The sequence below is a fragment of the Hibiscus syriacus genome, unplaced genomic scaffold (assembly GCF_006381635.1).
Source record: "Hibiscus syriacus cultivar Baekdansim isolate YM2019G1 unplaced genomic scaffold, ASM638163v2 tig00117032_pilon, whole genome shotgun sequence".
In the NCBI taxonomy this organism is placed as follows: Eukaryota; Viridiplantae; Streptophyta; class Magnoliopsida; order Malvales; family Malvaceae; genus Hibiscus; species Hibiscus syriacus.
This window is the reverse complement of record NW_024063532.1, coordinates 548914-575606: the sequence shown is the minus strand read 5'-3', so window position 1 is coordinate 575606 and position 26693 is coordinate 548914. Positions and strand designations below refer to the sequence as shown.

General features: G+C 31.4%; 2 protein-coding genes and 1 pseudogene across 4 annotated transcripts; 1 reads left to right on the top strand and 2 right to left on the bottom strand.

Moving 5' to 3' along the window:
- Positions 1-4041: 4041 nt before the first annotated feature.
- LOC120196245 (lysine-specific demethylase JMJ18-like) lies at positions 4042-11456 on the bottom strand. The gene is made up of 12 exons (XM_039198086.1): positions 11197-11456; positions 9984-10052; positions 9460-9537; positions 8853-9353; positions 8532-8756; positions 8075-8236; positions 6980-7348; positions 6378-6813; positions 5757-6059; positions 5559-5662; positions 5101-5295; positions 4042-4543 (listed from the first exon to the last, which is right to left on the bottom strand). The coding sequence occupies exons 2-12, from the start codon at positions 10029-10031 to the stop codon at positions 4430-4432; spliced, it is 2535 nt and encodes an 844-aa protein (XP_039054017.1). The 5' UTR covers positions 10032-10052; positions 11197-11456; the 3' UTR covers positions 4042-4429.
- On the top strand, positions 10372-17481 carry LOC120196364 (annotated as a pseudogene).
- Positions 17482-19213: 1732 nt separating this feature from the next.
- Positions 19214-24334, bottom strand: LOC120196246 (protein LSD1-like). Of its 3 annotated transcripts, none has more exons than XM_039198089.1 (7): positions 24080-24334; positions 23212-23325; positions 21535-21645; positions 20581-20696; positions 19738-19809; positions 19577-19630; positions 19214-19445 (listed from the first exon to the last, which is right to left on the bottom strand). In XM_039198089.1, the coding sequence occupies exons 2-7, from the start codon at positions 23321-23323 to the stop codon at positions 19404-19406; spliced, it is 507 nt and encodes a 168-aa protein (XP_039054020.1). In that variant the 5' UTR covers positions 23324-23325; positions 24080-24334; the 3' UTR covers positions 19214-19403. The 3 variants fall into 3 exon arrangements, with proteins under 3 accessions (XP_039054020.1, XP_039054019.1, XP_039054018.1); XM_039198088.1 differs by lacking the exon at positions 24080-24334 and adding an exon at positions 23926-23942; XM_039198087.1 differs by lacking the exon at positions 24080-24334 and adding an exon at positions 23746-23907.
- Between the last annotated feature and the right edge of the window lie 2359 nt (positions 24335-26693).

The window sequence follows — 26693 nt, the reverse complement described above, 5'->3', positions numbered from 1 at the left end:
AATCTACTAGAATACATTGTGATATGGATATTCGAGAGAAGTCAACAGAACAAAAACGATGTAGACATTGTAGAAACATCGGGCACAATAGAAAAAAATGTCCAGCTCTGTTATCATTACATAACCGTTAACCCTTATGTAATTAATATTCTATTTAAATGAATTTTTTTGTTTCTAATATTTAAATGTAATTGTTTTTTCTATCATTTCTCAATGTATGTACATCTAAATACATTTTATTTTTTTTAAATTTTTATTTAAAAATTATTTTATGATAGTTATTTAATATAATAGTTAATATTATTTATTATAAAAATTATTATTAATTATAAAATATTATAATAATTCCACCTTCTAAGTAGAGAAAAAAATATTAAATTAAACAAATTAGAAGTTATAAAAAAATTATGTATACGATGACACATTTCATGTTCTGATTGGAGGATTAAATTTATTAAATTAAATTAAAAGTAAGACTAAATTGATAAAATATGTAAGTATTGAAGATTAAATGTGTAATTATACTAATTTTATTAACTTATACATCAATATTTTCGTTAAATATTGATAACAGATGACTAGATTGATAATATTTAAATAATTAAGTGACAAAATTAATAGATCGATAATCAAAATAAAAAATAATAGATATATAACCATACGTGTAATATTATAATTTCATATATTTTTCCTATAACTAGAATAAGATCAAAGCTGGTTTTCATCTATTGTTCCATCATATTAATGTCGCGTGGAATGGGTGAATGCCAAAGTCCTTGAAACATATAACACTAAAACCTAAATTCACTAAACCTTTAACACACATTTAAAAAATACATTAGATAATTCTTAAATTATAACCGAAACACTTTATATAATATATTACTAATTTATAATAACAATAAAAATAAAATCTTTATTATTAAAAAAATACCAGCATGGCATCCGACTCAGCAGAACTCATATAAAGCGCGTCCCCGGAGATGCGCCTTTACACGCGTGGCATCCCAGTCAACATAAACCCAGTAAAGAGCGTCCCCGTGGATGCGCCTTTGTGTCACCTCAGCCGAAAGGGTGCTACTTCGGGAAATATTGGTCAAAGGGTGTTAGAGAGGGAATATTACGACGAAAAGATGTCAGTTTAGTCAAATCGTCAGTTTTGACGGGGGCTACATCTTCTTTTTCAAAGCTTTCGAGAAGAGATACCATGGACCAAGAGAAAAAAAACCAACTAAACGTCTTATATATTACTAAAGTAATGCATCAAAATATATTTTAAGTAAATTAATTATTTATAATTACATTAAAACTCATATTTAAATTATCACTTTTGTTCTGATTTAGTATCTTAATTTTTATTTTTTCAAAATCATACATAATATTTATTTTTTATTTTATTTTAGTTAAAAAGTTAATTGCACAATTGACGTCATATTTTTATTTAGGTAAATGACAAAATTTATCACTTAACTATCTTCTCACTTCTATTTTAATCACTAAAATTTTAAAAAAATCAATTTAATCATTAAACTTCTAAATTACTTGTATTTTTATCTCTCTTTGATGATGTGGATTATTTTATTATTATTTTTAGTATGATATGACAAATTTATTATTATTTATGTCAAATAAAATTTAAAATCAAAATTAAAATCCTTAATCTTAATCCTAAATCTCCAAACCTCAACCCATCTTTAACATCATCTTCATGTAACAAAGAATACCCAAAAATCCAAACTAGCCCTTGTTTTTTCTTTCATTTCCTTCTCTTCCCTTGCATGAAGCAGTGCTATGATTGAGTGAAACTACACAAAAAAATAAAAAATAACCTTGCAGTCCATACCTATCTTTATCAAGTTCTTGTTCTTCTTTTTTTAAATTCTTTTCATTTTGATTTTATGATTAGGTACGTGAAAGTAAAAAGGTGTAACGTTGTTTTTGTTTGGTTAGTGATCTAGTGAAACGTGTTATCTTTATTTTGCCTAGAAAATGAGAGAAAGTGCAAGAAAATAAGTATAAACAGAAACTTTGATTTTTTGTTTTGTTTTTGTCTCATAATATTTATCTCTTCTTTATTTTAGTTTTACTTTTCTAGAACAACAATATTTTAAGAGGAAATGAGAAAGCATGGATGGCAACTTCCTTCTTGCTCACTTCCTTCTTGTCCACTTCCTTCTTGTCCACTTCATACGCTTTCCCTTTTATTGTTGTTGTTTTTATTTTTATATAAAAAGTTATGAGCATTTTGTTGTTTCAATTATGAGTATTGAGCAATGTTTACATTTTCTTAACTTGTCTTTGTGAAGGTTATGGTGGTGGTTGTATTCTTGACATTTAAATTTATTTCTCTGTGTTCATTTGTTTCTAGTTCGCAAGCAATTTTTCAAGTGATTCTTATGTGGTGGTCGGAGGGTGATGTAGGTGGGGTTGGGGTTTGGATTGACGATTGGGGTTTGAGGATTAAAGGTTGAATTAAAATTGTATTTTTTTTATTTTAAATCTTATTTGATATTAAATATTAATTAATTTATCAAGTCATATTAAAACTAATATAGTCCACGTCATTAGAGAGTATCAAAATAGAAGCAATTAACTTTTAAACTTCGTGATCAAAATAGGAGTGAGAAGATAGTTGAGTCTGTGTAGTTTACCAAAATAAAAATACCACGTCGTATGTGCCATGAACTTTTTAACGGCGATGTACTAAAATAAAACAAAAAGTAAATGTTAGATTTGGTTTTGAAAAAATTGAAAGTTGAGGTACTAAAATGGAAAAAAGTAATAGTTTAAGTACTAAACGTGTAGTTTACCTTCTTTTTATTAAAAATAACAGGCCGCCGCCGAACTAAGCGACTGTGAATTGAAGTGCTCGATGTTGTTACAGTTGATTTTTTGACGAGTTAAGGTAGTCACTTGCAGTGACTAATGTTGATGGTCGATTTTAACTTATATAACTTAAAAATACTACTTTAAAATAAATTAAATTACTTAAATTAATTATTATTTTTGATAAAAATTATAATTCTATTAAAATTATAACTAAATTTTAATAAATGATTAATTTTAAATAAATCCTTATACTTTTTAATATTTATATGATAATAATATATTTATTTGTGATATGTTTTCGAAGCGTCACTTTAGTGGTACATTATGATATGCGATGTGAGATATAGACTTATCTTATAATTTCTACCATAACCGCCCCCGAAATGTAATAACCCTCTCTTATATGTAGGTTTATTATACAATTTGGTACATGGATTTCACATTTTTTCCTCTCAAATTAATGTTTAAATTAAAAATATATTTTTAAAATTGATAGCTATATTGATTTGACATTTAAACAATATATTATATTTTTTATGTGTCGTTGATTAGTTAAAATGATAATGTCTTTAAATGTTAAAATATAATTGGTAAAAATAAAAAGTATAAAATCTAATTGGTTGTAGAAATCAATCAACTTTAGTGGTTAAAAAAAGTCTTTATTTTTTTTAGAGGTCACGAGTTCGAGCACTGACAGGGGTATAAGTGTTCAGAGTTAATTGATTGAGAATACGGCCTTATATTTACCTCAAATGTATAAAAAAATAAAATAAAATCTAATTGGTAGTTGAAATATCATTATCTAACTCCAAATATCAATTTGAAAAGAAATATTAAATTCAGTTTCCAATTTGTGTATAACAAGCCTATATCGTAAAGTAAATTATTTTAGATTTAAGATTAAAGATTTTAATTGGGTGCTTCGTTAATATCTTTAATTTTTAGTTTATTAAATTAGTTTTGGTATTGATTTTTTTTTTTTACAAAAAAGCTTAAATGATGGGTTACCTGCTTCTCCGCCAATCTACTTCCAAAGCATTACTACTACTTGCTTAATAACCAACTTATTTAAACACGCCATGTCGTGTTAATTTATTAAAGATATTGCTAATTCATACAATATCTAAAATTACCAAAGCTAAAAGCAGCCTTATCTATGATAATTTGGTGGGCATTGACAATGGGTGACTTTGCATGAGGGGCACATAATATGATTCAGGGCTCAAGCATATGAAGCCCTTTTCTTCCTCTAAAGGATTTGTTGAAAGAATGAACCTGAAAGCTGAAAAACAAAATTAAAGCTGACTGATAGTACTTAGATTTTAGCAACCGCATCCTTTTCACCCTTATTTACTAGCTAAAGCTGTTAAATCTCCACAATATTTGACCGAATCTCTGAATCTTCGACCGATGTACACGTTTCAAGGATCTCCATTACATGCCACTCTCCATCCAGCACTTTGTGCTTCACCACGCATTTCAACTCTTCTTAATACTACCTGTCTACCTCTTCTCTTCACCAAATCGATGCTGGCTCACATAATCCTCTACCTATTTTCTCAATTCAACACCAGAAGCTTTTGATTTCGTTTCCCCTACACTACTGGCCAACCCAATCTAAATCCGTATTCATTTCAACTTTGTTGTCATTGCTACTAGTCTTGTGATTCCAGTACTCTGAGCATTGATGGTTCGGATCAAGAGCTTCAATAGCCTGGAAGATGGCAATTTGTTAAGAAATATACAACTGAATTCGATTGTCACAACTAAAACTGACAAGACAAAAATTTATGTCAGTATGCTAGCTGTTCAGGTAAATGCATGCTTCAAATGATAAGAATTTAACAATATCAAAAGGCTTGGACAAATTGTTAAGTTCAAAATATTATGGAAGTGATGCTGGAACATGCTAAGGATTAATATGTAATATTATCTCATCATCAGATTTCGTAAGCCGTATTCCAGTATCATGATAAGAATGATAACGATCATATTTGTCAGCAAAGATATTCAAGTAAGATAATCACCATCAGGGATGACATTAGTTCATTTGCTCAACTGTCAAACTTGAAAGATTTCAATAAGTTGAAACCTTGTTCAATAGCTTAAAATAGAAGAAGGGCGACTAAGCAGTCTATGCTATAAGACATGCATTAGCAACTTTATCGTGCTGCCTCAGGACAAAATAGATGTCATTTTAGATGTAATTATGAGAAAGCATCTAACTACCAGTCAAATTAATCAGATTAATTTTTAAAATGGCTATTATACCTTAATTACGGGTGGTGAGAGAAATCCAAACATTTCAAGTCCATTGACGATCTTCGGTGATTGTAAAGGAAGCATGCCTCTTCCCTCAAGATTGCTCCTTAAAATTTTTTGGTTTAGTTTCTGCACCACCATTTCCCAGCATTTTTCCACCGACACATCTGCAAAGATCACAGTGGGGCAACCTTCTAAAGTGACCTGAAATATACAATAACGGGTGTAAGGAACATAAGGTTGTACAAGCAAGCTAACTCAGTGAAAAATCTTCATCGACTACTCTTGGTTGCTTGTAAACTTATATGTCAAATACTGTTATGCTCTTTCTCTGTCTATCTGATTTATTTTCTTTTCCCATTTCTCCTTTTTTTTCCTCCTGATTTTGGCTTCTGTTACCCCTTGAGTGATTACTGGAGTTTTACAAGTGAACCTTTATGCCCAAAGTAGACAAGCAGTAGTCTCACCTTAAATAGAGGTCCACTGAGCCCAGCATCTACGACTTCTGAGATGTAGCTAGAAGTCTCTGTTGGGTTGATAACACTAAAGAACTTAACACGACTTCTAAATCCTGTAAAAGTCAAGCATGACTATGAAATCCTTCTACTGGCAAGAAAGACGTGATTAAATAGTAAACTATCGGATCAAACTCCACTGTCATGTACCTTTTGGGAATATGGCCTGCTTGCTGCACCATTGCTTTCCGAACACGACAGATCCGAAATTTAAAGGTTCCACAGAAGAATTCAACAATGGATCTCCTCGGGCAGCAATAGATGTGTTTACATCTGAGCTATTGGCAGTTGCTGTCTTCAACAAGGTATTAGGTTTTCCTGGATATGGAAACTGATGTTCAACGCTAAGCAAGTTCTTGCCATCAAAGCCATCAGAATCCAAAGTAACACTTGAAATTGAATGCTGATACTTGTTGGGAGAATCTCGAGAAACTGATGATGGGCTACAATCACTTTTGATTCTTTTTAGAACAGGTTCTCTTACTTCATCAAAGCCACACTCATGTTTAAAAGAAGGTAAAAATGTCTTCACATCACTCTTGTCATTAGGGCTATCCAAGGCATTTAACGAGTTGATTGCAGGATAATCAGATATAATACCAAGATTCAACTTCATGCAGGCATCCTGCTCCAAGTTTTTCATTGTAAGGACTTCGATTTTATAGACATTGTTTTCACTATCTATGGTGGCATGAGAAGCTTTTAATTTAGTCCCATGCTGGCAGTCTGATGGCAATACTTCTAGAATGTGACCATAAGAGCACGGAGTACTAATATCCAGCTTTTTTTCCATTCCCCGGAAAAAAGAAAAATCTCCACTTACTCGAGAAGATTCTACTTTTACTACCTCACTATCATGAACCAAATTAGACACATGAGCATCACAACCTTCAATATCTGTGCATGCCCATACTTTAACAGCATCTACTCCTTCCTCCAAAGCTTTTACTAGCATTTTCAGTTCATCAATGGTGTAGCGAAGGAGGACAAATCTTTCTTCAGTTTGGCACGAGCAGAAATACTTTACATGTTTCAGACATGTAAATCGCTCAGGAGAGCAGTTGCAGCTGCAGGCAGACAGATGCAAATCATAGAAACAAGAGAAGCATTCCCTTTCACATTCCAAATCAAATTCTTTTTCCATCTTTCGTAAGGGTAAGTGAGGTGGAAGGCAATTCAATCTTTCCTCCTCCATCTGCACTCTCGCCTGTTAACAGAGTGGTAATGTTACATACATTAATTAGTATACATAGTGGCAAAAGACATTTTTCACTTTATCATGTGCACGTGCATTTAAATAAGATAATAAAAAAAGTATCTCTTTTGTCAGTGTGGGAGGGAGGGGGGAGAGGAGTGGAGAGAAAAAAATCTACCCTAACAGCCTTTGTAAGCATTCCATCCTTTCCACAGACATGTTTCCACCTCAAATTTCCTGGAGTTTCTCTGCCAGCAAAAAATAACTCCCTGAGAGCTTGGATGGCTTGCCAAGCTGCTCCTAGGAGGAGCTTGTCATGGGACAGCGATGTCCTGCGATGCTGGTCACTGTAGAGCCCCACTGCATGTTGACCATGTTCTAGCCAATCAACAGGAGCAACATTCACAGCCTCCGCACAGTTGAAGCCACAATTAAATCCAGAGTGATATGCCCTTGGAAAGGTAAGAACAAACTCCCCAGAACATTGTACAGCTCGATAGATTGGTACACCCTCACATTTTAGAACAGATGGAGAAAACTGAGTAACCTGACCAAAGATGAATTGCAAAGTTTATGCAAGCTAATTGAATATAAAAATAAATAAATAAATGTGATAGGAGTGAATGACAGGGAACAGATACAACATCTAGGAAAAAGTAATGAGATTCTTAAGATACTTAAAAATCATTTCATGGGCATATTTGTTCTTACATTTCAATTATAGACGATTTAATGGTGTTCTAATCAGTAGCCTTTGGTTAAAGACGCTGTAGGTGAATATGTATGAATATCACCAAGTACCAACACAACGGACCTGGCTCTCTAGGATTACACTGAAAGATACAGTTGCACAATCAGATCAGGATAACTATCTGTTTAGACTATGAATAAGAATAACATTTACACAAAACATAAACTGCCTGCTGAAAAAGCAACCTAGATGCATTTCTTTCTTGTAACTGATTCTCTTAGATCCCTTGATGTCTTGGAACCCAAGGTCCAACATTTTTACATCTATGACCTATTTAGATTGGTAGACAACAGAGAGCGTGTTCCAGTGTTTAAAATACTACAACTTCTTTAACATTCTTAAAACGTATAAATTTGCAGCTAAGCAGGATGAAGGTGCTATTGCCAATTTAGTTTGAAAATACTCATTCCTCATCATCAACCTGATGTGAAACCAAACATCGCTGAAAGAAGCAATGAAAACTGTAGAAAATATGCAAAATCCAACCAATAAATAAAGAAAAAAGTAAAACAAATGTCTCACCAATTCATGGAGCAAGTCTGGTTGTTCTTCAAACAAATCAGGGAGATGCTTTCTCAATGCAGCCTCCAAAGTGGAAGCATGGTTTCGAGGTACTCCATACCATATTTTTGGATCACCCCAGTGCATATAGTTCAGGGAATACAGATGGTGGTCCTCAACATGCTGCTTGAATCATAATACAGTACAAATGAGTGAAAAAAAAAATAGGCATGGATCACTATTCAAATTGTCAAACATGAGTAGCCACTTTTTACTCCCCCTTTCATTTCTTTCTACACATAACAAATAGGCATGGATCATTAATTGGATGTTTATAATAATAGAAAGATGATCAAAATTTCAGACCTAAAACACAAAGAAGGAATAAAGGTGGAAAAGTGATAACTTCTGAAAGGGAGTTATTTCCTTCCCTAGTCCGTGCATTATAACTCTATTTCTAGCTGTTTTTATGCCTTACCCAACAAAATGACGAGAAGCACATCCCCACATAGAGCCATGGCACTATAACTCCAGATATATCACATCCTTCAAAAGATAACACAGAACCTTGTAGGCGTGGGAAATTATTTAGGTTCCAACCTGACGTTGTGTATTTATCTGCATCATTTCCAGTTAATGTAGCTGATGCCTTGGGAAACCCACTGCCAAAAGTTCCTGTTTCCAGGTCTGCCCCATAGTATACCTGCGATAAGATAACAAAACCCAGTAGAAGTAAACAGACACTTCCATGAATGAAATCTTGAAGGGAGCGGAGCAACTTGATGACTATATTCCATACCTCCACCTCATCGGTTGATTGCTCAACTATCTTCCAGTATTCACCTTCAATATCCTCCCAAGAAGGTTCCCATTTCGAGTATTCAACCACACCAGGCTTTGAATCCTTATCACAGTCTCTCTTAAAGTATGTTACCTTAAATTCTTTTGCATATCTCTGAAATTCTTCAAGTGTGAAGTCGGATCCTGAACTGAAGCCAAACTTCTCATTGCTCTCAGAAGTAGATTCTACACTAGAATTGGTGCGTCTTCTAGTGGCTTCGATTCTTGAATGCCTCCTCCGTCTACTTTTTCGGCTTTTTCTTTTCTTTCTCATTGGCTCCCTATTTTGAAGCAAGTCAACTTGCTGAATTCGTGTTGAAAATTTAGCATGTTCCCATATATCTTTCTCTTTAAGAGGACAAGGTGGAGTCCAAGAAGGTGGTGGAACAATCCGACATATACCAAACGATTCAGCTTCTTCGCGAATCTTTTCTATGTAGGCAATTGTGTCTTCAAACTCCTAGTAAATGGGAACATCATAAACTCTAAGTTTCAGAAGGAAATATTGGGGAAAAATAAAACAAAAATGTTTACAACAGACTTTTACTCTTAAAAGAGAAGATTACCTCAACAGTAGGATAAAAGACTGGAGCATCATCAATGGAAGGCCTACATGCTTCATCAGGGTCCCATCTTGCCGAAACCTAGAATTGACCGGCAATGATTTCATAAAGCAACAGAATTTAGTAGGACAAAGCTGAAGAGTTATCAGACAGTTCCTACAATGTATCCAAATGCGGAGCACTTTAAATAAGATAAATTATGTTTCTTGCTGCAAAAGTTTAGGTCTTAACACTTCTTCTAGGACATTTATAACTTCAGCCTTTCAGGTATCATGCAAATATGCTCATCCACTAACTTCTGAATTACACATACTTCAACAAAAAATTTGAAATGACCATCAAAATCCATGCAGAAAATCTAGACTCTGCTTAGATTCAAAATGCCTACTTCGAGATGATGTTTTTTAACATAGAAAAAACATAAATTATTTATTGTCAAACTACTGCAGTAGAATATATATGTCACAGAAAGAAGCCGTTTTAGCCTATTTGTTACATTGAGTCCGCTCAAAACCATGCTAAATTACCTTTCGACTTTGAGGACTGCTGGATGGCTCAATATTATCTCTTTTCATGGAATGTTGTGAAGAGTGGTCCTGCAAATAATCTTTTGTTAGAAATTCATATATTTTATGTTTCATAACCTTAGCTTGAACCAGATGTATTCTAAAATTAAAAACATAATGACAAATCGGATTGGAAATGACATAATCCATGTTAACAAAGTAAACACATGCAAATATTAAAACTCAAATTTAAATGCATACAAATATATGTCCTTATATTCATGCATTCATATGAACAAAAGAAAGATATGCATACTGACAAGAACAAAAACAGTACCAACTCAACAATAGCTCCTTCCCTCAATACAAACAACACACAGCATCAACCAATAAAAAGAAGATAGCGAAAATGGAGTATGCCCTGGTTCTAACACTCTTTAAATCTCACTTGCAGCTACAGGTAGTCAATTTGATGAGAGGCAGTTGCAAAAAGTCACTTTGAAACAACTTAAGAACCATATCAAGAAATCAAGTTGAGGACTCCTAACGAAAGTTCAGGAGAAAGTTTCCAGATGCGGATATACTATCCATGATCCGTTTTATAACAATTTGATCGTTGGTCTTGCCTTCTAATATGAGAATAAGTAGCCATTGTTGCTGGCAACTTGTTATTGATTTCAGAATTCATTCATGATAAGGATTTTCTGATAACTTATGCTATTGTTTTCCCTCTACATTCCTAAGGATTAGAAACCTGGATCCATTCTGAATCAACAAGAAGAATTGTAAATACAATAAAGTGATAGATATGAGTTTCCACAAAAGATTTCATATATACATGAAGAGAAAAATAAGTGAAGTAGTTCCATGCAACAATCAAATTAATAAAGTCATAATCGATGCTGTAGAATAGATGATTCAGAATGTAGTGTTTTATTATATTAATTCCATCTGTTTTAAATCAAAAGAAGATAAAACTTTAATCAACACTGATCATAACTGAATGATCCGATGAACACAAAACATTATGAACCAAGATTACCATAATGCCTATAAATATTCACTTGAAACATCACCTATTTATTAAAAGAATAAAAAAACTACTTTCAGAAAAAGAAAAAAAAGAAACATCATTTGTATTTGATGTATGAACGCTGCAGATTTTAATAAACAGATCTGCACATTTAAGAACACAGAATAAAAATGTATGAACAAAAAAAAGTGATAATCTAACCTATTTGAATAAGAATCTGCTACTATTTTCAGCTGTGTTTGGGGGGTTTTAATGCAGTGAAAGAACTAAATATACAAAAATCATAAAACTTGTCAAATGTGCCAAAAACAAACCCTAATTCTCAGCACAATTTCACCGTAACTCTGAAACAAATACAAGCGATTTTTTATCCTTCTTTTGTCAAAATCTTAAAGGAAAAACAATAATATTTTTTCTTGGTTTTTACTATCCAACTCATTTTCTTTAAATTATCCAGAACTAAATAGCATTAACTAGAATTTTAATAATTTTCAATTAATTACTATTAAAATAATTCTTGTAATCGAGGCTTTTTATCTAATAAAATATTCTTAAATATTTATTTTATCGATTTAACGTTCTTTCCTAATTATTTATTAAAATAATATTTTTATACTGACCATAATAAAGATTTGTTTTAAATTAAAGCAATCTAAATAATAAACGATAACATAAAATTTATTTCAAATTAAAGTAATGCAAAAACTGATTCATGATTTATCTATTTATTTACTATCAAATGAATTTTCCATTTTTTTTCTAAACGGATGACAAAACTTCCGATTTCAAATAGGGTTTATTTGTTCAATAAAATCTTAAATAATTATAAATATTAAGTACAATGGTGAAAAATATTAATATTATTATAATATATAATTATAAATTTCTAATATAAAAAATATTTGATTTAAAATTAAAATATAATAAAAGAACAAAGCTATCTAAATATATATAAATAGAAAGAGAAAGTGGAGTAGAAAACGCGAAAACCCAAACGCACGCAGTATTAAACGGAATCCGGCAAACGATCAAACCACCCACGGATTTTCCTTTGCTTGTCTTCTACTCCACCTCTACTATTTTTATTGGGTAAATCACATCCAAAATCATGAAATTATGAATTTATTAATGAACTTTTCACTTAATTATATGATACTTTATTGTCAAAATTGAAATATGTATGTTAGATAATAAATATTTTACTGAATTAAGTTATAAATATATTATTTTTATTGATAAAATAAAACGTATATATGATAACAATTTTAGTCTCAGGAATTATATATTTTATTAATTTTATTCTAATTTAAAATAATTCAATAAAATTAATTAATTATATTTAATTTTTTATCAATTTAATCCTTTTTATGATGTTGTCAATCAAATAATCTCATCTAATCAAAGCATTAATTAAATAATATTATGTCATAAAGCAGCGACAAATTTATTTTAGGGTAATTTATGTCAAATACCACTCATCTTTATGCCCGGGATCAAAAATGTCACTGACGTTTCAATTTTGCCAATTTTAGCACGGACGTTTATGTTTCACTTTAATTTTGCCACTCCGCTGTTAATCTGTTAACGACACAATGACATTGCATGGATGGTCATGACGGCGATGACATGGACGACTTTTTTAAAGTTATTTAGTCCACGTAACATCTGTATTACCTGAGAAAAGTTATGTTTTTGACTCTATAAAGTGTTTAATGAGTTAGCAGGATTTCAACTGGGAAGCAAGGAGTACAAAAAGAAGGATTCGCCCAAGAAAATGGCAATAGCTCTCTGTAACATCCGCAATACCAGGTTAGTGACTAAATTGTAAAGTTTCAGAATTTGGTGACTAAAGTAGAAGAATGAAATAGTTCAATGATTTATGTTGAAATATTACCTAAAAGATGTTAGTAATTATAAGGTGAATAAAGGGTCATTTGCAATGAAAATATTTAAATATGATTATATATATTTAACACGTGGAAGGGAAGAGGAAACAAAGTGGTTTCCATAATTCTCTTCATCTTTCTTCTTCCTCCTCCCGTATCTCCAAGCTCAAAGGTGAGTTTCTTTGTTTATGGATTAATTGTTGATTTTAAGGTTGAGTTTTGATTATTAGATGATAACTAAGCTTAATGAAAGCTTAAGTTATCTTAAAATCAAAGTATGAAGGAGTTAGGAGGGATTAAAGATTTGAGGTTCTTGGGTGAAATCTTGAAATAGAGTTCATAACTAGAGTTGGAAGTTAAATTTGACTTGTCAAGGGTCTAATTAAGAAGTTAGAAGCCATAGAATTAGAATCAGAACATATTGCAAAGTTGGTTTAATTCTTGAGTTACATATGAGGAATAGAATTTTGAAGTTAAAGATGGTTTATATGGATATAAATTGGTTTAAGCATGTGTATATGAGTTGAGAACATGAAAGGGGATGAAAGATGAAGCATTTGAGTTGATTTGAGTAGATTTTCGGGCTTAAAAATGAATTATGGGCTATGTGCATCGATGCACATTCAATGTGCACCGATGCATCAAGGGTAAATTTCCAGAAATTGTTCAGTGTGTATCGATGCACATGAAGTGCATCGATGCACCCCTTAAAAATAGAAACATCGAATGCAATTAATGCATCGATGCATAAGGAGTGCATTGATGCACATGTCAAGGGATGTATCGGTACACTGTAGAATGCATCGATGCACTTCAAGGGGAAATTGAAATAGATATTTCTTTTGGTCTAAGAAATGATAGATTAGAGTATATCAATTAGATATTGATATGTATCAATGTATGATTATGTAGATATCGAACATGAACAAGTTTCAGAACAATTATCAAGTTAAGATTCGATCGAAAGAGAGAAAATCATAAAAGTGGATTGGAACTTAGTGAGGCCAAGGTGAGTGCATATTATTAGATTGTGTATATTATTATAGGAAAATTAGACTTGTGATAAGTCTGTTTCTAATGTTTTATATGTTTGCATGAATAGATGCATGATTAAGTTTGTATTATGTGTATATGTTTTGTTCATATTATATGTTATGAGGTGTGAATTTATATGATATGGGTTATATGGAAATGAAATATGTAACTATATGTGAAATAAGTTATAAGCATGAATAATGTATAATAGTAAATGTTGTATGTGATAACCATAGAAAGAAAATAAGTTAAGTGATCATGAACATGTAAATATATGTTTAGATGAAGATATAATAGAAAAACATAAATTACATGAGTCAAGTTTATGGAAACTATTATAATTTACTTATAGTATTCAATGAAAAGTGAGATAAACTAACTAGCATTGATTTATAGGACAATATGAAAATAGAATATCAATTAGGAGATCTGTACATAATGATAATCATATAGAGATAAGCTGTATGAGAAAGATTAATGTGCTTAGATGAGCTATGATATAGAAATTACATGGTAAAGATCTATGAAGTCATAGGAAAAGGTTATAAGAGTAATGTAAACTTGAATTAAGAATATAAGAAATTTGTATATAAATGAATTTATATGAGTGATATATGTTAGTATGCTACAATATATGTTATAGGATCTATGTGATTAAGTACAAATGTGATATCCATATATGATAATGATTTGTGAAATTGTATGAAAATGTGATATGATCTACGAGATAATAAATCATGTGAATTATATGGAAGTGATTTATGTGAACATGTCTGATATGTCTTACATGATATGTATGATTTCACAAGAAATGATATGAGCTATGTGATTACATGATTATAAGAGATCAGACATGCGATAAGAGATAAGTGTTATGAATGTGTGAATATGAAATGACATAAATAATAATGCCCATGTTATGTGTCATGAGAGCTAGGGGTATAGTTGGCATGCCAAGAGTCGAGGGTCTACGCGGTTCTTCGGGATATATATGTATTCCTTGGAACATGTGTGATGTCTTTTGAGACACATACTTGAGCCTTTGTATATGTATATGATTCTTAAGGAATTTTCTATGTGGTCCTTATGGACATTTTATATGGCACTTCAGTACAATTCTACGTGGCACTACGGTGCATTTCTACGCGACACTTCGGTGCATTTATACGAGTTATGGTGACAACATTTGTGCACAACCTCTATAGACTCACATATCTATAGTTCTCACATGTGTACATGGGCTAATAAAGAAATAACAATAAACATATTACATGTGACTTGTATGTTTTTGTGCTATGAATTGTATTATATGATTTATATGATGATATGTGGATTGTATGATTAAATGAGTCAAATGTTGGTTAAAATACTAGGTATAAGAGGATATGTACGAAGTGAGATAAATAATAATGATATTGATAATGAAATGAGGCTAATGATGGAAATTATGAGTATATGTGTGTATATATATGTTCTTACATGTAATGATATATTGCATATATGTTATAGGGATTTGTTACATGAATAAGGGTATGAGTGATAGCAGTAATAGTTCATGTATGATTACAAGTTATAGTTTACATTACATGTTTATTTGCCTCACTAAGTCATAGACTTAGCGTGTGATTGTTTCACACGTAGGTTACAAAAGCGAGAAGAGAAGCTAAGAAGAGCAAAACATGTCAGCATCTCCCTTACAAAATTTCAGATCAGAAAATAGATGATTTAAATGTGTTTGGTTAATTTGAATATAGTTGGCATGTACTAAGTGATTGAGTTGAATATGCTCTGATCGATTTTGGTTATTTTGGCCGATTTATGCAGATAAATCGCTTTTATTTTAATGGAAGTTTTAAATTTTCTTTGAATTTTGTCCAGTGTCAAAGTTTGAAAAGTCAATGTGACACCTCAGACTCGTATCCGGGTCGAGTACGGGGTGAGGGTTTTACACTCTCATTCTTGCTTGCTCTTCATTGGCTGCAATTATCTCTTCTTTGTTTTGTTTAAGGGTTTATTACAGTAAGAATTCACACAAATCCACCAGAAATGATGGGAAGATCTCAGGTATATTCTTTTCACCCCATTCTGTTTCAGTTTTTCTTCATAGTTCTGAGACTTTGAGAGTTAGGGTTAAGAACTGATGCTTATTTTCCCTATGTTTCCCCTTCTTTATGTGGTTTTGGATTTGAAGATGCTGAAAAAGGGGCTGGACTGACACCATTTTTTGGTAAATTCAAGCCTACAATGACAGTTTCTAAGGAAAATAATGCATCATTCATGGATTATAAAGTGCTTGAAAAATCTACAGACAAGTTTCATCAAGGTAATATTCTGGGTGAGGATGGATTTGGGTGTTTTTACAAGGCTTAATTCGATGATGGTTCTTTTGCTGCTGTTAAGAAGTTGGACTGTAAAAATCAGGATGCAGAAAAAAAATTTCAGGTATTATTAAAAAAAATTATCAGCCCTTTTTATGTGTTTTCAAGGATTTCATATTCATTTTTTATGTTGAGTTATATTGTATGGAATTGCAGAATAAGGTGGATTTGCTACGTAAATTTAAGCATCCCAACATAATATCATTGTTGGGTTTCAGCAGTGAAAGTGAATCAAGGTTTATTGTTTATGAATTAATGCAATGGTTCCTTGGAAACTCAGATACATGGTAAGCACTCTCTCCCTCTTCGACTCTCATGAACAACTTAAGAACTCACCAATATAAAAGGATATATGTTAATTATTGTTTCTGGAAAATTTTAAATTACATCTCAGGGGTCTTTATTAACATGGGATAGAATGATGAAAATTGCTTTGGATACAACAAGGTAAGGCTTTATTTTCATTTTTACTTATTCCTCTTGGTTAATGACGATGGTTTTAAAAATAACACTGTTGACCAGAGGATTAGAGTATCTGCATGAACATTGCAACCCACCAGTCATCCATAGAGATCTGAAATCATCAAATATTCTTTTGCATTGAAACTTCAACTCGAAGGTAACGATTATGCTGCTTTCCATTTCGGTCTTGTATTATCTATTAGAGCTCACTTTCTTTCCATTTCGTCTTGATACATCTCTCGGATTTCGGTCTTGCAGTAACCGATACAGCCCATAACAAAAATAATCTAAAGCTTTCGGGTACTTTAGGTTATGTTGCCCCAGAATACCTTTTAGATGGTATATAAGCTAAATCTGAATTATATGTCATGTTGTGCAAATTATCTGAAAGTGTTATCTGGTGTTTTTTGTAGGTAAATTAACATATAAGAGCGATGTGTATACATTTGGTGTTGTGCTGCTGAAACTTCTATTGGGAAGAAAGCCTATGGAAAAACTGGCACCAGCTCAGTGCCAATCTATTGTCACAACATATTCATTATTGAACACATGCCATGCCTCAGCTTACTGACATATCTAAACTCCCAGACAACGTGGATCCTGTAATACGAAATACAATGGATCTAAAACACTTGTATCAGGTTGGTAAGCTATTGTCTTTGTTTATAAAATTGCCAGTTACATCATACAAGTCTGGCTGGTTATGGTTAGGTAGGAATGAGTGAGCTTAGAACCCATTTATTCCTTTCACTTAGGAATGTTTTTAATATTTTAATATTAAAACTTTTATAGAAAACATAATAGAAGAATATAATGTAGTTCAATGGTTAAGCATTCCCTTTAATTTAAGGGATTTAGGGTTCAAGTCCCTATAGTTACTTAATATTTCAATAGTTTTTTCAAGCAAAACGGGTGTCATTTTGTCTTTATTGAGCATCAAAATAGTTGTGTTGAAATGACGTCGTTTTGGTAAGCCGTCCACGTCATCACCGTCACGGCCCGTCCATGCCATATCATTGCGTCGTTAATGGATTAACGATAGAGTGGTAAAATTGAAGTGAAACATAAACGTCCGTGCTAAAATTGGCAAAATTGAAACGTCAGTGGCATTTTCGATCCCGAGCATAAAGATGAGTGGTATTTGACATAGATTACCCTTTATTTTAAATTGTTATTATACCAGAAAAGTAACAAGAAAGTAATATAACATTTATAGAGAGAAGAATAACGATTGAGATGATAATTTTTTTTTTAAATATTTAGGTTAAATTCATTGAATTGTTTTTGAATTAGGACTAAATTGATAAAATATATAAATTTTAAGGATTAAAATTATTATTATATCAAATCACATCACTATTCTTTTTAATATTTAATGATAAAGTGACATGTTTATAACAATATTTTAATTGAGTGATATGTTTGTAACTTTTAAAAAATAAATCTCCTATTTATTATCAATCAGATAATTGACTTTGGATGTAATTTATTTATTTTGTGTTTCATATATTTTTGGATAACAATATTGTAAAAATAATTAAATCATACAATTATTAAAATTTTAGATCTTTATGGAATAATAACACTGTAGAAATAATTAAATAATAAGTTCATTGATTTATTAAAATTTATATAAATATAAAATAAATGAATACAATAATTGCTAAGTTTATCAACACCATCATTTCAAAACTATCTTCAACTAGATTTTCCTCTTTACTTCTAGTCAGGATCAAAATACACTGAAAAAAAAACTAAAGCTGAAATTCGTGGTTTTATGGAGAGTCTTTCTTATATAATCTCTAGTTCTTGATCTCAATACTTACTATTTAATTCTTTGGTTTTATGTAGATTGTTTCTGCTAATTATAACATTATTAATAGCATTGATGTCAAAACTCAAGCGATATTGATAAAGGTGTTGTTTTATAAATTAAAAAAAATAAGTGTTGAAAAATCAAATGTTTTTAATAGTATGAGATGATGATTAAAAGGTAATATTTGTTCATAGTTTTTCTTAAGCATTGACAATATACACATACCATGTAGACATAGTTGCTTGAACCTAAAATCTTAAAGGAGTATAACACTCCCTTTAACCACTAAAATTACTTAATAAGTTCAATTAAATGTTGAATTTAATTTAAAACTATATTTTATAATTTTCTATTTAATATAATCAGATTATTTGAATATAAAAATTTGAAGGTAGTGGATCCGTATCCCCCCCCCCCCCACAAGAAAAGGAGTACAATTTCTCATTAACATCATAGACCATGAGAATTATGTAGGCCAAATAGTTGGGTAGTGGATCCGTATCCCCCCCCCCCTCAAGAAAAGCCGAAAAGGTAAAGAGAGAGAGAGGAATTGAACTAAGGCCGAGAAGATATGGCAATGAATGATGCACATTTTGCATACATGTGAACATTATTTCACTTTCGCAAATCATATCATCATATAAGGATAGATATAAACGAAACATTTCCATCTCTCACACACAATGTACAACACACATTTCCATACCTCATCATGAGCAGCGACACGGACATAGATAATGGACAAAATTTAATGATAATATACACAACTAATTGCGTGCAATCATAACCATGTTTGTTTTCATTCTCCACAAATAAAAAAAAATCACTGGATCATTTTTTGTCGGTTGTTATGCCAACCACCACATTGCTCACCTGCAATATCATAATTTTGTATCAGTCAATACTTTTTCTTCCCCGCCCATGTTCCATCTTTAATATCATAATAAAAGTTCGTGACAACGAAGAACACACAACGTAAATATGTGCAGTTAAACTATATTTACCAATTTGCCACTCTCATCAACAGACGTGGGATTCTCGACAACAACTGTTTGGCTCTGAGCACAAGGCATCAGTCAAAAGGTTAGATTCAGGTAAACGTCAGTAACTCGAAACCATCTACATTTTAAAGGAAAAAAAATGATATCAAACTTCAATAACTTACTGTCGAAGTAGATGGTGTAGTCCCTGCAGCATTTGGTCTGCTTGCCGCAAGTGGGAACCTTACGTTGCCCATCTGAAACATAGATGAGAAATAGAGTGAGTAGGTAAATCACCAAATAGAGGTTCTCTAAACATAAATACATATACTATGTATTTCAATAACGCCGCTGTTGCTCAAAAATATTTATTGCATGGGCATAATAAGTAAATAAATAAGTACTTATCCTTCTGATTAAATACAATGCAATTCACTTTCAAAAGGGGAAACATGCCCCAAAACAGCTTATGAGAATCAACAATGTGAGGTATTCGACAAGGTACAATCATTGCTTTGTGAACATCATGTTAAAGAAGAATTAATTTGTCTAGTAAGAATAAGCAAAATCTTGCATATTTGAGAAATAAATCTCCCAATCCATTAATAGGGTGGAAATGGCCGGGGTACCAACTAAACTCATCCAAAACCTGTTTCAGGAGAGGTAACAGATCCTCTTTCCACTATAAATGATTTTGGCCTGAATCAACCTATAACTATGCTGGGGAAAATATGACCAAGTTTGAGAGATATTACCACCAACTTGAATTATTGAGAGAGAGAGAGAAGGTATGTACAGAAGACTCATAAACAAGAAAACATAAGAAGTTCGCAACAACCGCATGCAAACCAAATAAATGGATACATTCAGAAATAGACCAAATAGATTCAGTGATATTGAGAAGAATTTAAAGATTTTGAGATTGAAAAAAACATGGGGCCTTGTATCACAAAACATGCAATAAATATGTTCAATATCAATGATAGATGCACAAATGAAAAGTTATGTCAATTCAATCAAACACTTACGCCAACAATAGTAACATATTGACAAACAGCACATTTGACTGATGGAGCTCCATATGGATACATTAGTATTGTACGGCAGTTCCCGCAGTTGATGTGAGCTATCTGGTTGGATGGTGCTTTTTTCAAGGAAATGAGACCCAAGAAGAGAAAAGAAAGAAAAAAACAAGGCCAGTAAACAAGCCGGGGACCATGAAATTAAAAAAGGGTAGGAAAAAATGAATAACAAACATTTACAACAAATTGTTGCCAGGCAGCCTGGAAATGCACTGATAAAAGATTAAACGAGGAACCAAAGAAGAAAATACAGTATAGTCCATACTCACTCCCAAAGTTCATAGAAGATATACAACCTCCAGTATTCAAATTAAAAATTACACTTCGAGAAAAGACATAACCAAAGTCCAAAATGATCAGGCTGCTTTCTATAAAGAAACATATTAAGATAATCTGGTTACTGAAATAGTTTAAATGCCGCAAACAAAGCTATGATTAACAACCACAAACACAGCCTAAAAGCGCATGCCGCAACTGAAAAAGATCCACAGCCACAGAAAACTGAATTGGCGTCCTAAATGATTAAAAATACGATGTATGCATAATTTGATTAGAACAGCCAATAATCCAGATGGCAGACAAAGTTTGGAAACATTCTAAGATCTTTAACTACTCAAAGTAAGCTCAGATTGCTAGTAATATAAAATGATAATATAAGATGGTAAAAAAAAATCATCCACGTGGAGCACATTGTGACACATTAAATACAGGAGGGGAAGCGCTAATCAAAGAACTAAGCGACTTTCTTTAACTTGTTTACATTTCATAAAAAGTAGAAGGAACACAGAAGCATTAACATTTCATCAAAGCCCAAAAATGACTTTCCATTTAATAGCAACAATTTTGTAATTCCGAACATTATTACCACAAATATCATTTACACAAACCAGTATATTATACCTGTCGCAAGGTTGACGGTGTTACAGCAAGAGCATCTTACACTTGTTGCTCCACATGTATACATTAGCAATGTTCGACACCCTCCACATATGAGTTGAGTCATTCCCATCCCTGCAGGGTTAATTTAAAAACTTGGATTGTCAAGCCATAAGATTCTTAGCTGACATTTAACTGATTTACATATCTAGATAAGAGGAATGTTACTGGCCACCCTACATTATTGTTTTCTTTGCCTTAAGCTAATCTTTTATTTCTGTAAAATATTCTATGTAACACCACAAGCATTAAAAGCATTACCAGATAGTTTCAAACTATACATCAATCAAGGCAACCAAATGAAAAAAAGGAAAAAGAGAACTCATATAAAAATAAAATACAGTAGCATTGCAATCAGACATCTGTAGAAAGGACCAGGATAGTGCCAAGGGTACTGCCATATTGATTGGCAGATTATCACCCTGCAATCAAAGATTGTCATGAATTATCTTACTATGTTGTTCTAAAAACAAACCTTTGGATATTATGGTCCAAAATCCGGTACCACATTGATGCCCAAGTACCAAACTAAAGGAAGTTAACATGGCCAAAATGCCCAAATGATATGTGTAACAACCTTGATATGGGTGGGCTACAATCAAACCAAGTTGAATCGTAGATCTGAGCAGCTTTCCAAGATTCGTACTTCCAGCAGTTTCAATGGAGTATGGTTCAGGGACCATAAAATAGTTTGACGTTTGTTTGGAGTGCTCATGCAATTCAAACTCCAATAAGATAACATCAAAATCTCAAAAAAAAAAAAAGAAGAGCAGTAAGTTCTCACTAACAAACTGTAACAAGTTTGATTTTACTATGTTTTGTTATCAAGTTGAATTGAATTTAGTGAAATCGATGCTTCACTCCAAAAGTTAACAAGTCAGATTATCGAACTATACTAAATAGAGGTATATATTGCATGTTAGCTTCTTTTCTATGTTATTGAGTTTGAGAAATGTAACTGTCAGACACGAGTGCCGGACATAGATACTTCATGAAAAATGCAGAGTCCGAGCATCATATCTAACTAACATAAGTCAATTACAAGTAAGACAATACATTCTAATAAATTCCATTCAAGCAAACTTGTAATATAGCTGTTGTGTGCAGCAAAATGACAGATTAAATCTAACCGTAAGTACAACAAAAACCCAGCTCCATCATTTGTACCACTCAATTCAATTCTAATTTCAGCATTTAAAACCAATGAACAATTTTTTGGCAAGGGGAACATGCAGAAAATTTTCAAATAAGATTCTAGCATAATTTAAAAACGGGGTCCATTGGATCTCCATTGTATTGATAACCGAAGTCATCATTTAGTTAATGAAGAAGCACAGTAGTTTCTAATACGACTATTTGAAGCATAGTCTAAATCACTTGGTCAAATATTAAGGGGTGAAAAGAAACCCACAAAGCCAAGTATTCCTACATAAAGTAGTTCCCAATGCCACTCACCTATATAGATAGCCCGGAAAATAAGAGAACAATTTGCTAATTTTATGATGCAGATCTCTTTTGAGTTTCCGTAATAATAAGCATGTTCACGTTGAAGATACCGACAACTAGCAACTGTTCACAACTTCAGAAAACTGATGGTTGATTTTAAATGTTCAATTAGTAAGAATGAGAATTGAAGTTTACCGGGGGAAGGGACTTGGGAAACTGTATTACATAATGCGCAGCAAACATTTGTTGCCCCTCTAGGATAAAGAAGAATGCTCCTACACCCGATACGAACGAGCTGGCTTTGCATATCTGCAGTCATTGTAAAGAATGAAGTAAAAAAGATGGTCATAAACCTGATTATAACAATAATAACAATTTACAAGTGGTAATGCCATTTTTGAGATTCAATATAAAGCATATGATAGTAAAATCGCATCCACACAATCCCGTTATCTCTATGAAGCAACAATCAACATGACATCTAGAGGTCAAAATTCATAACATCCAAAGACACCAAAATTGTTGGTCAAGAGAAATAGAATAGTAATAAAAATGTCTCAAAGGCGAAAGATTCATTTAACAACTAGCATTCAATGGCAACTTAATTAGAGTTCTATCTCAAAGTGCAATAATAGATATACTACAATATGCATTACAATCACTGTAGAAAAAAGGCGAGGTTAAGAATTTGAAATAACAAAATATGAGAAAGAAAAAGAGAAATAGTACTATCTGGTGCACAGTCTTTTCCTTTAATGACTTTTTCCCTTGAAGCATTTTTTTCTCTTTTGTCCTTTCAATCATATAGTAGTTAAAAACTCAGCAAAATTAGTGTATCATTTCTAAAACCCCTTTATTTTCAATGAAACCCTAACATTAGTTTATCAAAAAAGAGAGAGAAATAAACACCCGATTTCCCTTCTTCATCAAGAAACCAATCCCAATTTTTTGAGGAGCAGTCGAATACTTAAAAATTTCTGTCAACAAATTAAAAACAAAAAGTAAAAGTAAATAAGACAAAAATTCAAAAAAATTAGTGATAATAAGGATGTTAACTTTTTACCTTGAAGAAGAAGGAGAAGAAATTGAATACTTGAATATCAGGAAAAAGAAATATTATCAACAGGATAATTCAAATGCTGTGATTTCACAAATATGATTAGATCCGCCAAAATTAGGAATCTTGCAATTACGCTTATTTGTTTTTATTTTCCTTTCTCTTTTAGGAGATTTGGTTGGAATTTCTTTAGAAAATGTCGTTAGGAATTAGGATTCGGCCGGTCTGGAAACGCCGCCAAAGCATAACTCAAAGCATTGCTCCTTGTTCTATCGAGGTTTTGCACTATGACCCTCTATTATTCACTTATTTGATTCTCGACGACCTCATAATTTTATATGTTGCAAACTTGATTTTAAAGTTTTTTTTATCTACTCGGTTCTAAGGTTTCACATTGATTAATTTAAACCAATCCACGTTGCACACCTGATTTTCATGATGAATCTTCTAGCACGAATTTTCTGCATATACAAAAACTTAAACTCAAAATCTTACTTAAACGATATCTCAACACATGCACAAAAAACATGAACTTAAATTTAAAGTATTTAGGTTAGATAAAATTGCATCAAACCGCAATTTCACTTTTGAATGGATAATACTTATTAAAAGATATATTAGGTTCTTTAAATAATTTAAAAATTAAATAATTTTAAAAAATAATTGTATCTTGATTAATTTTGAAAATAAACAATTGAAGATGACTAATCGTATCTTTAATGATTTTATTAATTTTATATAATTTTAGTTATCATGACAATAGACATAATCCTTAATATTTACCTATTGTGTCAATTTGATCTAATTATAAAAAAATCAACACATAATTCACATATTTATAAATGTTGAAAGTTAATTTTTTTAAAATTTTTATAATTAAAATTAACTTGATATAATATATAAATATTTATGATAATTTTATTATTAAGTCAATCATAATTATATAAAATACTATAAATATTAATCTTGTGATTTATTATTCTTATATTCACATTCAAAATTATTAAGAAATCTTATGAAGGTTATTAGATTCGTTGGACGTCACTTTTAATGGAATTTTTTTCTCCTTTGTATATTTGAGTTTAATATTTTTGTTTTATGTTTGAGATTTTTTGTGACTATAATCTTATTTTTCTCACTATATTTGAGTGTGTTGTAATTTTGATTCATTTCATTATTTTAATTAATGAAATCTGGTTGCCATTCTTAAAAAAGAAAAGAAAAAATTATCAAGTACTAAATTATTTTAAAAGTATTTTTTTTAAATTTAAAGGCTTAATATAAAAATAAAAGCTCAAACTATACCCAAAGTTAACTTAGGTGCTTAAAGAATTTTTTATAAAAAATAGGTGTTCAACGTTTTATATGTTACACTTTTAGGCTAACGTTTTCTCTGTTATATATTTAGGTGTTTATTTCATCATGATCATTAAATTCTACCGTTATCTGACACATGTCGGACTATAAAATTTTAAAAAAAAATATTTTTTTTAAAGAATAAAAAATCGTTTTTTTAAAAAAATTACTCTAAAAATTTCTAAAATATAAAAACAACTCATAAAATTTCTAAAATATCATAAAATCCCTAAATTTTATAAACCCCAAAACTGCCGACTATCATTGTCGGTCGACCCCGTCGCAACTATTGCCGTCAATCCAATGGCCATAACGATCATAAACGGTTGTTTGGTGCTAGTGCAGTGGTGCAATGATCGGGTGGACTTGGGTCGCCATCTAAATTATACATACAAAATTATAGTGGGATTTTTGTCGAAACGGTCTTTTAACCCGATGGAAAAAGGGTGGTTCCGCTTCGAAAATGGTATTAGTGTGATTTTTGTGATAAAAACGTGGTTCGTGGAGTCGTCATCAATCTTTTATTAAGGTGTGATTGGGCATCCAAAAATAAATTTATCATTTAAATAAAATATTAATTTTAATAAAAATGACAAACTTGTGGTCTGCGTTACCAAATTTTGAGTTCGGGAGTCGGTTACGTGTGGGGAAGGATTATAACCCCCACAATGCCCTAAATCGGTACTTAGTCGATTAATTAATTGTATTTGCAATAAAATGTACAAGTTTGAGTTTAACTTAATTTAAGATCCCCTAGAATATTTTTTTAATTTTGGATGAAAAATAAAGATATTTAATTATTTCCTATCGAGAAGAATCGATCTATCATACATTGAAGCAATCGATTCTTACTCCAATCGAAATAAAGAAATATTGGAATTACATTCTAAATTTCAAAATAATAATACCTAAAATAATGTTAAGATTGAAAACAATAATATTTAATTATTTCAGATCGAACATTATTATTTTAAAAAACCTTTGAAAACGCATGCCAAAGTTAAATAAATAAATAAATAAACATATCAACCAATTGATTAATTATTTATTTTATCAATATTTAATGAGAAAAAGTATATTCAACTAATTAAATATCGCGAGACGAGACCATAGATTCGATTTAACAGTATTTTCTCGATAAATTTAATTAAAAGAATATGATCTTTTTCTCAATCCCTTACTTTTAAAAATGAATTCAATTTAATAAGTGTCACTTAACAGGATACACTTTTGTTTTAAAATTATCGAAAATAACTTTCTTATA

What these genes read in the sequence shown, in the direction of transcription:
- LOC120196245 (XM_039198086.1), bottom strand. Translation starts at nt 10,031, where the DNA reads ATGAAAAGAGATAATATTGAGCCATCCAGCAGTCCTCAAAGTCGAAAG. An exon ending in AATCAACCGATGAGGTGGAG is followed by an intron (nt 8,757 to 8,852) that starts GTATGGAATATA and finishes ATCTTATCGCAG; the next exon opens with GTATACTATGGGGCAGACCT. An exon ending in TGCTTACAAAGGCTGTTAGG is followed by an intron (nt 6,814 to 6,979) that starts GTAGATTTTTTT and finishes CTCTGTTAACAG; the next exon opens with GCGAGAGTGCAGATGGAGGA.
- LOC120196246 (XM_039198089.1), bottom strand. Translation starts at nt 23,323, where the DNA reads ATGCAAAGCCAGCTCGTTCGTATCGGGTGTAGGAGCATTCTTCTTTAT. An exon ending in CACCGTCAACCTTGCGACAG is followed by an intron (nt 20,697 to 21,534) that starts GTATAATATACT and finishes CCTTGAAAAAAG; the next exon opens with CACCATCCAACCAGATAGCT. An exon ending in AATATGTTACTATTGTTGGC is followed by an intron (nt 19,810 to 20,580) that starts GTAAGTGTTTGA and finishes TCTATGTTTCAG; the next exon opens with ATGGGCAACGTAAGGTTCCC.